General features: G+C 43.5%; 1 protein-coding gene across 7 annotated transcripts in view; it reads left to right on the top strand.

The window, feature by feature from the left end:
* Positions 1 to 12,333, top strand: part of LOC146810895 (uncharacterized) — a 403,292-nt gene extending 390,959 nt beyond the window's left edge. For 5 of the 7 annotated variants that reach the window (XM_085617937.1, XM_085617940.1, XM_085617938.1 and 2 more), the window contains one exon: positions 10,308 to 12,333. In XM_085617937.1, the coding sequence (XP_085474063.1) occupies positions 10,308 to 10,388 (81 nt within the window). In that variant the 3' untranslated portion in view covers positions 10,389 to 12,333. Of the gene's footprint in view, positions 1 to 9,921 lie in introns of all 7 variants that reach the window. The other 2 variants (XM_085617941.1, XM_085617939.1) reach the window with 2 other exon arrangements.
* Positions 12,334 to 12,537: the final 204 nt, after the last annotated feature.

Consider the following 12,537-nt stretch of genomic DNA (forward strand, 5'->3'; position numbering starts at 1 on the left):
AGTCTCATGTTCCTTCTACGGTGCTGCCCTGGAGGGCTTTGCGGGCCCCTTGCTTTCCTCTCCTCAGCACTTCTCATGCTCATCCATTTCTACATCTCCCCCTCTCCTTTTTGGCTCCCATTTCTTTCTTCCGCTATTTTCATCCCCCTTAGCACCGCTTGCTCCCTCTGCACTTCGCGCTCTCCCTCGTTTCCTCTGTCCCTGTCACTTATCATCCTACCCTTCTCACTCCCCTCCCCTCTCCTTCTCTTTTTTACTCTTGCACCCCCCTCCCCCCCCCCGCCGGTCGCTGTCCCCCCCCCCCACCCCTGTGTCTTAATATCCTGCGGTAGGAGGGGCCAGTCATGAGCTTTCAGGCTCCGCTTTCATCCTCGTCTCAGTTAATTATTCGGTGGTCACTGATAAAAAGCCAAGACCTTTTAGCGCAATATGAGCACACTAAAACACTGTTACCCAGCACAAAACTAAATCAAATGCCCTCAGTCGCTTGGTCTGATATTTTTACTCCTCCATCATTCTCAGAAACATCTGGAAATAGATTACAGCGCTCCCTCCCACTCCCCCACCCCACCCCCCAGCTCAGCTGGATGTCAGTTTACAAGGGTTCACTATTGGAAGCCGAGGCGGGGACAGAAAGCTAGTCTTTGTTACTTATACACAGTACACAAAACAAGCACAGTTATTTGTCACGGGTTATTACAATCACAGCAGACGCACAAATATTAGTTGAAAAATATATGCACTCTTTTACTGGCCAGTGCAGTTTTCCTCTTTCAAGGGGGGTGGGGGTAGTCTTTAACTGGTATAGATGGAGCACAATCTGGTTTTTCCTCTGGTCTTTTGTCTTCTTCAGGTCACCAGCAATGCCAATTCAGGAAGACCTTGGTTCCCTCGGAAGAGAAAATAAACAAACACTATTCTTTAGTACCCTCTCCTATTGTATTGGTAAATGTACACCGTCACCCAACACCTGTGACCACACACAGAGGAGTCTAGATGCATTTTTCCCCCATTGCCTTACTGCAACAATAGAAAGTAGAGCTCCACTCTTAGTACCGGCCTATGCTTGCCCCTAGTGCAATTGGTATAGTGAAGTGCTTCCTCGTACCTGGGTGTGCACAGGAATCCTTTGCGCCTCAATCAAGCCAGTGCAGAAATTTCAACCACAGCACTTGCCTGAGACTACAGTCCTTACCTGGGACAGTGGTAAATGGAACCTCAGCACCTACTTCCTGTAGGCTGCCGGTTGAGCGTATGGTTTGAACCTGCCGGTACTCCACACCATGGATTCCATCTTCTGATCGCGCTGGGCTCTTGGTCCTCGCATCTTCCCTCCTTTCAGACGGCTTCTTCATCTGCTTCTTGTTCTCATTCCCTCTTTCCCTTTCAAGCACCTTCCGTGTCTGCTTCTTGTCCTCGTTCTCTTTCTCTCTTCTTGCATGCCGGTCTTCGTCTTTTGTGACTAGGACCCGCAAGTGCTAACCAGCACTCTCCGGGATTCATGTGAGACTGCTAGACCTCTCGCTGTTGTTTTCTTGGCTCCCATCGCTGCGTCCATCTTGGAATTTCCATCCTCATACCCTGGTTCCCAATCATAAATCCTCTTTTCCTGGAGTGACCGATTGGGTCAGTTCTGGTAGCGTGTCAAGATAAGAAATCCACATTCATTGGAAAGTTTCCTACTCTGTGTTTGGTCTGGAATGAAAAAGGTTGCATGGCTAAAAACCACCGTAAAATACGGGGATTAATATCTTTATGTTGTGTAAGTCAAACTAAGGGTGCATGGTCAGTTAAAAGCACTTGATCTCTTGGTTTAAACTCTCTAAGTTTTGTATTCACCTTGTGTCTGGCCTTTTGATGCTTTTTAGGTCTCGCCTAGGCAGCGCGCATGCGTTGCCCTAGGAGATGACCTTTAGGAATCGGTCTGCTCCTTTTCAAGCACACTCGTGCTTGTGGTGGCATCCACCTTGCGGGAGCGAGCAACGCACGCGCGCTTGTTTGCATTCATGGTCACTTTCACTTTCTAGTCTGCTCGTGCAGTCAGCCTCTCCCGTTGCTGTGTCGGTAGATGGTGCCCATTGGCTCTCACTGCATAGGCTTCTGCTTGTTTCTCTTTCTATTCTTTTTGCACCTTTCTCTGAGTCCCATTCGGTTTCTCTCACTCCCTGTTGTTTTTCCGTCTCTTTAATCTTATTTCTCTCTCCCTTACTCTCTCTGCTTAGACTTTCTTCTTTACTAAAATAGGCAAACGTTCTTGAGCAGGAATGTGAGGCCTGGTGCGGGGAGCTGGCCCGGCCCTCCGCAGTATATTCCGTCACACACTCCAAGGAGAACCAGGCATCTGAGGAGGGCCGGCCTCACTGTCCTGTGGCTCCACACGCAGAGTACGGGTGGGCCCCAGGCTCACAGGGACGACCACAGGGGCGCCAGGTCCCAGGCGTACATGGAGTTTCAGGGCCTCATGTACTGATAATCAGTGCCCCACGTTCAGCCTTCCAGAAAGGATCAGGGCACCATGTTCATTCAGTAGTTTTTCGGGGGTTCGAAGTTGGATTTCACCGGCTGCAGAGAACAGGCGGCAAAAGACAGCCCTCTTCTCACACACCCTCCGACCCCCTCCCCGTGACAGGATTGCAGCTTTAATATTCCTCGATTTTTCCGAGTCTCATGTTCCTTCTACGGTGCTGCCCCAGAGGGCTTTGCGGGCCCCTTGCTTTCCTCTCCTCAGCACTTCTCATGCTCATCCATTTCTACATCTCCCCCTCTCCTTTTTGGCTCCCATTTCCTTCTTCCGCTATTTTCATCCCCCTTAGCACCGCTTGCTCCCTCTGCACTTCGCGCTCGCCCTCGTTTCCTCTGTCTCTCCTAAGCATTCCTTGCTTGGTGTACCTCTTTGCCCATCCCCCTATTTTCTTTCTTTCACAGTCTCTTCATTCCTTCCCTTCCCTGTCTGTCATCTTTTCTTTCTTTTTCACCGTTTATCTGTCACACTCACTTATCATCCTACCCTTCTCACTCCTCTCCCCTTCTCTTTTCTTTCTCTTTTTTACTCTTGCCCCCCCCCCCGGTCGCTGTCCCCCCCCCCCACCCCTGTGTCTTAATACCCTGCGGTAGGAGGGGCCAGTCACAAGCTTTCAGGCTCCGCTTTCATCCTCATTTCAGTTAATTATTCGGTTGTCACTGATAAAAAGCCAAGACCTTTTAGCGCTATATGAGCACACTAAAACACTGTTACCCAGCACAAAACTAAATCAAATGCCCTCAGTCGCTTGGTCTGATATTTTTACTCCTCCATCATTCTCAGAAACATCTGGAAATAGATTCCAGCGCTCCCTCCCACTCCCCCACCCCACCCCCAGCTCAGCTGGATGTCAGCTCACAAGGGTTCACTATTGGAAGCCGAGGCGGGGACAGAAAGCTGCTGTTCCCCGGCCGGGTTTGTGTGCCTGGTCAGCTGCCAGCTGTGCCCTGCAGCTGGCAGGAATTAGTTCCAGCCAGAATCCTTTCTTTTGTCAAACTTTACCATCGAAGTTATGGCTACTTCTAAACCTTGGAAACCTCTGCCTCATCGACTAATTTTGTTATTTTCTGGACCCAAATTACCATACAGTGATCTTTTTGTTCCCCGATGTCTCAAGAAGGGTCTCTGCTGGTGACCTAACACCTCTCCCTGAAGAGTGGTCTCTAGCCCTCATCTAATGTTAACGGATGGCTCCATGTGACCAGAGGCAGCATGTTAAGATAAACCAGAACTACCATTCCCACAATGCTTTGGCTGTTGAATTGAAGACAATGGCTGGTAAATAATACTCAACCTTTGTGGCATAGCTAGGATACCCTGGGCCCTAGTGCAAGCAAGGACAACGGGCCTTTTGACTGCTGGTTGGGTAGTAAAATAAAGCAATCGGTTGCCCCATCGTATATCTGGGCCCCTGGAGCCACTGCACCTGCTTCGCCATTAATAGCTATGCCACTAGTTAACATCCCTTCTCACTGAGGTTTTCCTGATTATATGACTTCATTGAAATCAATTTAATGGCATACCATTACCTCGTTATTTTGTCATTTGTATAAATGTTAACACTATCTGGACAAATGTTGTACCTCATTAGCACCAGTTTGACATCCAAACACACCAATCAGCAACAGATAAATACCAAAACTTGTTGCTGTGTTTTTAGTAACTTTTGATTCGTTTGAGCAAGAAGATTTTTTTTGTTTAAATCTGTAGTTTATGCATCAGTTGATAGTTATGTGGCAAGTGTGGCAAATCCATAATTATGTGGAAAACTCCACATCCACAAAATTGCATAATTCCAATGGCCTTAGGTTAATAATAGTAAAAGTGCAGCTAACGAAATGCAACAAAAAAAAAGATTTCATAAGCTTTACCGGCCATTTATATGGGCCAGCCTGTGATTTGTGAGTATCATCCAGTCCACAATTGCTTAACATATTAGGGTTCCCACAACGATTGTGTTCCCTATAATGCAGCCCCGGTTTTCTCTCAATGTCTTGACCATGTGCCATTCCATCTTGTGTGGAAAACGTCATCCCTGCTCACTAGTTTGGGAGTAAGATGTGCTGTATTTTGTTTCTACACAGAACTCTGTCTCTGCACATAGCACTTTATATCATCCCCTTTCATCTGAAACAAGCATTGGCATAGCCAATAGGTCTCGCTTTTGGGACCTTCTAAGTATTTAGTAATGCAGCACAATATCCTTGGTCCAACAATATCAACCGTTGCATGGCTAAACACTTAGAAGGTCCCAAAGGCGAGACCTATTGGCTATGCCAATGCTTGTTCTAGATTCTCTTTGACTTTGTCCCATAATGTAGCAAGGGTGTGTTTTAGGTTCACAGCATAATGTAACAGATTATGTTCATCATCCTATTATGACTCCCAGTGTTCCACAGCCATATCCAAGAGCGTATGGGATTGTATCCTAAAGACTACTTCAAAAGAGGAGAATCCAGTAGACTCTTGGGAATCACACCGGATAGCAAACAAGATCAGTGGCACCTTCCTATTCCAGTTTTTCCTAGAGTCCTCAGTGGTCTTTTTAAACAAATGTTTAAAAGTTTTATCATATCGTTCAACTAGTCTATCTGGGGTTAATGGACAGATGTACGTATTTGACTCATGCCTATTAGCTTACATTTTTGGGCCATTAGTTATTATATGAATGGGGGGGGTTACTTGATCAGTGAGAAACTATTTTGAGAATACTTATCTTGAAAACAATGAAATCATTGCTTGGACCAAGGTAGTGGTCATCATGCTGGTCAGCAGAATTGCTTTATGATACCTTGAAGTATAGTCTACTAATACCAACAAATACTGGTGTCCCCAGGCTGAAGGTACTAAAGGCCCCACCAAATCCATGCCCACCTTCTTGAATTATTTTTCAGTTAGCTCATTAGGTTTATCCCCTTATTGATTCCCGTTGAGACATTGTTATATGTTCCCATATTCACCTAGGTCTGCACTGGGACTACGGGTGCCTCCTGTAGTTGCTTACACAACTTCTTGAATGGGACATCAGTAATTGGTAAGGGATGCAGTGTGGCCCGGAATAGATGGGAAGCATTATATATTTGACAACGTTCACAAGCAGCACAGAATTTCCCAATGTCCACATAGACTCCTGGTCAATAGACGTTTTCTAGAAGATGAGCCTCAGTTTTTCATCAGCCATAGTGGCCACTTCAAATCTGACAATGAGCGAGATGTAAGGCCTGCTCTCTAATGGGTTTTGGGACTAGTAATTGTATAACTTTTCCTCCTTGACTATGTACTATCTGATACAAGAGCCCCTTTTTCTCACCAAAAGCAGGGTACTACCTTATCCTCCACTTTATTATCAACTGATTGCCTCCATACTTATTCCAGGGTGGGGTATACTTTTTGAGCTGCTCTAAAGCTACAATAGTGTTCCCATGTTGTATCTGTCAAAAGAGTATACATGGCATTAGCTAAATGGCTGGAATAAACCTGTCTAGCTAGGCGTTTCTCTGTCCTGGTTTTCCTACCTCGGGGGGCTGTTACTTGAATCTCACTTTTGTGTGAGGGTGGTTCATTCCACCAATTCGCATAGTCTGTTTTCTGAAAATGAGTTTTCAAATTCTGAAAAAATAAGGGATGATCTGTACCCAAAATAAGGTCTTCCATCAAATCGGGAATTCCTCCCATCCTCATGATGTCCATAGTCTTATCTGTTTCCAGGCATACTTTAGTGGTAGGATACATTCTCTTACTTCATGAACATAGGTTATACAGATCAACTCCTCCCACCCCAGTTCTAGCTGATCTGGTTCTATCCATTTTTGGTTTATTACAGAAAAAGGGTGAATCCAGTAGGGCTGTTTCCTCTCGATGGTTTACTTTCACAATTGTTTTATAGGAGCCATCAGTGGGCCCAGTACAAAAGGCATTGCCCCTTACATATCCTATCTTCATATGCTTCGGGTTATTGGGTTTATGAGGGCAATTTCTAGCAATATGACCCCATTTATTTTTACCTCTTGATATGACGTCTGACCTGTGGGATCGGCTGCTTGATAAGCTGGCTGCAGAACTTCCGACAAAAGGTCTTTGTATTGTCCCCATCTTTATGGAGGTCAGGCAGCTACAGCAGCCACCCTTTCAAGGTTCATTAACATTGTTTAGATATTTCCCTGCCTGATACTTTTGTAAAACAGAACAGGGTACATTAGGATGAACTCAAGTGCTGGCAATAACATCAGTTAGACACAAAATGGCCATATCTTGTGTGTGTTGTTTAGCAGTAAGTAGGGTGGCTTGGTCTTTGAGGGCAGTCTGTAACTGTTCCATATCCTGTTGTGCCCTGCACCTGTTGCTCCACTATCAATTGCAAATGTCTAGCGCCCCTTCGGGAGAAATGGGAAGCTGAATTCCTCAGGCCGGTCCATGACAAAGAGTGGACCCGCGCCCTGGAGTTCCCAAAAAAGGTATCCCGCAACTACCGCTTTAAAAACATACAACTGCACATACTGCATTGCGCATACCTTACCACCGAGAAGCTCCAGCAATACCACACAGATGGGTCTTTTGTATGCCCGAGATGCTCTGAACCTGGTGCCTCCTTTCACCACATGTTTTGGGAATGTCCAACACTCCATACTTACTGGGTCACGATTCACACCTCACTTCGCTCAGTCACGGGGCTATCAGATATCCACACTTGGGAGGGCTGTGCACTCTCCATAAGCAACCAACAAAAGAACTGCAAGGTGGAAATGCGCTTTGCGTCCCTGGCGCTCCTTCTAGCTACAAGATGCATTGGAAGGCGCCGGGGAGACCTCCACTAGCGGCCTGGGTGGGAGCAGTCAAAAAATGGGGTGCAGTGGAGGAACTTCAGTCAGAAGAAGTTAAGGGAACTTGCAAACACCCTGTATCCATGTTGTGGGCAATGCTACTTCACTCCTTTGCACAAGAAATTTCGTACGAGTCCGGGTCCCAGAGATATTGCTCCCCTGCCACACAACCACGCCCCCAGACTCTCAGGAGGGCCAATCTAGAGAGCAGGTCCTGGACGGGCCCAGACCGGGGACCGGAGCCAGATGGCAGGCGCAACATTCTCCCTAGGATGTTTCAGATGTTTCCCCTTCCGCGCAGGCGCGACCCGAGACCTAGCCAGACAGTGGTAATTGTACAGCCCTTCTCAGATGATTACACATTAGACACGGTGTACCCCCAGTTATAACACCCCAGTTCTCCAGTTTAAAGCATTGGCTGGCATATAGAAACATTTACTATACAGAGCTGAATTCGAGGGCGATCGCCTTACCGAAAGTACGGCCTATTGACTACCATGCATGGACTCAAATCTCGCCTCACCTACCGTTCTAGAACAATGAGATCCTGCTCGACAGTACCTAATGAGATATGTATTCAGAGGTTTCTGTACTCCATGGCAAGATGTATAAGTAATGGATGTTAAGCTACACTCGCAATAGATAGTACTGTACTGTTATTGTTTTGAAAATGGCAATAAAAATGATTTATAAAAATGTAAAAAACCAATTGTAGATGTATCTGTCCTTAGGCCAATTGCTTGATCATATCTTCCACTGACACTCTTTGCGACATGGTAGTGATTATAAAATCTTACTTCTGACACCACTGTCACGGGTTCTTACAATGATGGCAGATGCACAAATATTAGTTGAAAAAGCTTTTTTATTCATTTACTGGCCAATATAGTTTTCCCCTTTCCAGGAAAGGGGGGTGGGGGGTTGGTCTTTAACTGGTATAGTCAGGGAAAATGTGGGTTTTTTCTCTGGTCCTTCATCTTCTCCAGATCACCAGCAAGGCCAATTCAGGAAGACTCCGGTTCCCTCGGGAGAGAAATATACAAACACTATTCTTTAGGATGCACTTCTATTGTATTGATACCTTTACACCGTCACCCAACCCATTGACCACTCACACAGGAGTCTTGGATGCACATTTACCCCATTGCTCTAATGTGACGATTGAAAGTAGAACTCCACTCCTTGTGCCGGCCTATGCTTGCCCCTTGTGCAGCCGGTATAGTGAAGTGCTTCCTCGTTCTTGGCTATGAAAGGGAACTTTCACTCCTATGTGCCCCAATCAACCCAGTGCAGAAATGTCGATCACTACACTTGCCTGAGACCACAGTCCTCCCATGGGACTGTGGTAAACTGGACCTCAGTACCTTCTTCCTAGAGGCTACTGAGTGAGCATATGCTTTAAACCTGCCAGTTCCCTGCACCATAGAGTACATCCTCGGGTTGCGCTGGGTTCTCGGTCCTGGCGTCTTACCTCCTTTCAGGTGGCTTCCTTAAATGCGTCCGACCTCGTTCTCTCTTTTGCTTCAGGTGATTTCCTCATCTGATTCTTTTCCTCGTTCCCTCTCTCTTCTTGCATGTTGGTCTCTGTCTTTTGTCCCCAGGACCAGGAATTACTCTCCTCTTCTGGATTCTTGCAAGAATACTAGACCGCACATTGTTGTTTTCTTGGTTCCTATCGCCGCAGCCATCTTTGAATTTCCGTCCTTGTGCCCTGGCTCCTCGTCCCATTGTTAATGACTGCTAAAATGCATTTAAGTGAATATTTCCAGCTGAATGGTATTAAAAAAAACTTGAATTTGAGGTCACAATGTTTTATGCTCTATAAATGCTTACAATAGACTAAATCTACCTCTTTTTTTGAGGTGGTAGAGTTCCACATGTTGTCTATAGTTAACATGGTGGAAGAGAAGAAAAATTGAAGTAATGCATATATAAAAGAGTGGAAAATGCATTTAGTTGTGTTGTAACCATACATGGCAAAATGTTAGAGCAAGCAAGTGGGAGATTTTCAAAAATATTTGGGAGAATGTATTTTCCCCATTGACTTAGATTGAAGCAGAGGCAAGCTGCCTGAATCTGGTCTATTGGCATGTATGGTGACGATCAGCATTTCATTTTTGGCAGTTCAATAACATAGCCCAAGCTCAATCAGAGTTCTAAACTCTCTTTTTTGTATGTGCTATGTAAAACTGCCAAAATTAAAATGTCGAGGGCTGTCACACCCCCAAATTCCCCCTCCAAGTATTAAGGACAAAGTATTCGGGCTTAGGATATATATTTCCAAGCGCAAGCTGCCTTGTTTCCAGCAGATCATGATTCGGCATTCCGAATTGGGTTTCTGCGTGCAGGAATCGGGAGGCGGGAGACTATCCTTGAAATCAGTAGTTTACCATTTGAATCGGGCGGGCTGGAATGTATATCTAACTTATTGGTTACAAGAGGCCTTGCCATCTAATATGACAGTGTCTTCATTAATGATATTATAAAGTAGTTAACATTCAAAAACATTCTCCAAATGCAATATAATAGCCGTTAATAATGTCTGTTTTTAATTATATTTACATTTCTGTTTTCTTTCAGTGAAGTATAACAGTCAAGCATGAAGTGTGTACATATTAACTTGATATATTTTGACATTCATTTTTGTAAAAATAAAACAATAATATATTGACCTTTTTTACTGGATGCCATTGGACACTGAATTTTAATGCGATGAAGCAAGGGTTCCAAAGCCATGCTAATTCGAATGAGCAGCTTTTGGACTGATAAAGAAGAAGCTGCATGTGACTTTGGATGCTTTCACAATTTGCTGCTGATGCTGCTAGTTGAACTAACCAGGTCCCCTAATAAATGAACGAAGGAGTGTGTTACTAGCAGCAGGGGTTGCATGAAGGGAGATGTTTTATATGGTCAACACTTCTTCCAGACTTGACATTCACTCTGCATTTTTATCCGCAACAACAAAGGATGAAAAAGGTGAATCATCTAAGCTGAAGGCAAAAAAGGGAAGAACAATGAAGGCAGAGCCAACAAAGACTGAGAATTAAAAATTATGGCAGTCTTTGCAAGAATAAGAAATCACTGGATTGCAGATGAAATGGAAAGCAGAGATTCCTGCATTTAATATCCAGCCACTACATCTGACACAAGGAAACAAGATGCTTTAGCCTTCGATGCAAAGACTCAGTTGAAGACTCAAGCCTCTATGGGGTCCCTATTACGAATCTTGTTGGATATGCGTTTGTATTCTTGGCATATTGTCATCGTGTACGGTTACTGCATTGCATACACTGGGATTCTCAATGGATCTTTCCAAATAGTGGATGGTGTGCAGGGTGAAAGGCAAGGGATGTTAGACTGTTCTCACAACCATGGTACTCCCAGCAAGACAATCTCCTGGAAGACTGAGAGATTTTCTCTCTATTTCTAGTGCATACTAATATGCACAACTACACAGTTGAAGATGTGTATGACATGCATACATATTTGTTTGACTTCAAGGTTACGTGCAAATTCATTTTACTTTTGTTTTGTAAGCAGTAATCCTGATAGCATGACATTACCTTTCTACTTTATATTGAATCGGCATATATTTTTATTTGGAATTATGCATATAAAAGTTAATTATTATACGTTACGATCTAGATGAATTTAGATCACCTTTATCTTCAGAAACAGACTGTTTTAAATGCCCTCAAACTAAGCAGATATGAAAATCTATGTTAATGCATTTTCAGACAATTGCTTGCATAAACAATGCGGCTGGTTCATCAAACCCCTGTGATAAACTGTAAATAGTGCTACTGTAGGTCTTCTAATGTAGTCCTTAACACTAAGCTAACCATGGTTTTTAGAAATAAGCTTGTCTTTTCCTCTATTTCGATTTGTTATGAAAGGAAGGGAGGAAATCATATGTTTTTACAACCATGCTGCATCCCAAACAACTTGCAAGAATTTGAGAAACTGGCTGATTTGAGCGTGCCCATGTCCTCACCAATCACCTCACTGATACTTTCAAATGATGGTTGCTTGCTCCCCATCCATCACCAACACACGTTTTCTTTTGTGCTGTAATCATCGCATAATGTATTTAATGGTACCTAACATTTTATTGTCACTCCTTCATCCCTCATGCATAATGATTGAATGTTTGTTCTCAGTTAATATTGTCTGCACAGATCTGTAATATGGCACTTAGCAATCAACAGTAACTTTTTATTCAAAAGCAAGAAGTGGATGCTAGGATATTATAGCTTTAATTAGAAAATCCAAAGCAGAGTTTGGAATTCCAATAGTATACCATAGGAAAGGGGTTTGAAGAGATTAAACATCTGCATTAACCTGCCAGCTGGACATGTCAAATGAGTTTCTGAAGAGTTAATCTTTACTATAAAAAAAATTCAGATGTACACTTGCTAGTCAAGTATATTATTTACTAATTGCTGTTGCAAATTTACTTAAAGCTTCTGCATCTATTCTACAGTATTTTAAACTATAGCTATGTCTATTGTGAAGTCTGACTTCTTAAGAAATATGTACAGGGGTATGCAGAAATGCACATTCATTTCAGAGGTGTGCCTAAAACAAAGTAGCAGGTAAATCTAGTTTGCAAACTACTTTCTTAAGAATTCAAATATTGTTAGTTGTTGGTCTTAATTTTCAGTGTTAAATAACAATTTTGCAATATGCTGTAATAGAACAGATCCGTTTTTGTACAGTATTTTGCCCTTTGAGAAATAACAGACTAAAGTTTATGTGACTAATTTGATCACACTCGGTGTGTACTGTACACAGGCAATGACTCAAGGTATTAAGTGAAATCAACACAAGTAAACCAGTTGATTATTTGATGTCTGCTTCACAATTCCATGCTGCAGAGGAGTTTAAAAAATATTCTCTAAATGGGACTAATCAAGACGTGCCTGGTCTACAGAAAATATTTTGTGTTACGCTGTGTAAAATATAGTTTGCAATAAAATTATGATGAATGAGCTGAAGTGATCAAGAGATTGTTCTCAGACAACTGTGTTTAAAGAGTGATATAATGCCATGGGTTGTTATCTTTCAGGAAAATGCTGTTGTGTTAATTTATGTAAGGACCGACCTGATCACAGTATGAGCTGCTCGACCATATTAAAACTGATGGAATGCTAGGAAAGGTTAACATATTTATTTTTCTCCATATATAGCTATACA

The sequence above is a fragment of the Triturus cristatus genome, chromosome 7 (assembly GCF_964204655.1).
Source record: "Triturus cristatus chromosome 7, aTriCri1.1, whole genome shotgun sequence".
Classification (NCBI taxonomy): Eukaryota; Metazoa; Chordata; class Amphibia; order Caudata; family Salamandridae; genus Triturus; species Triturus cristatus.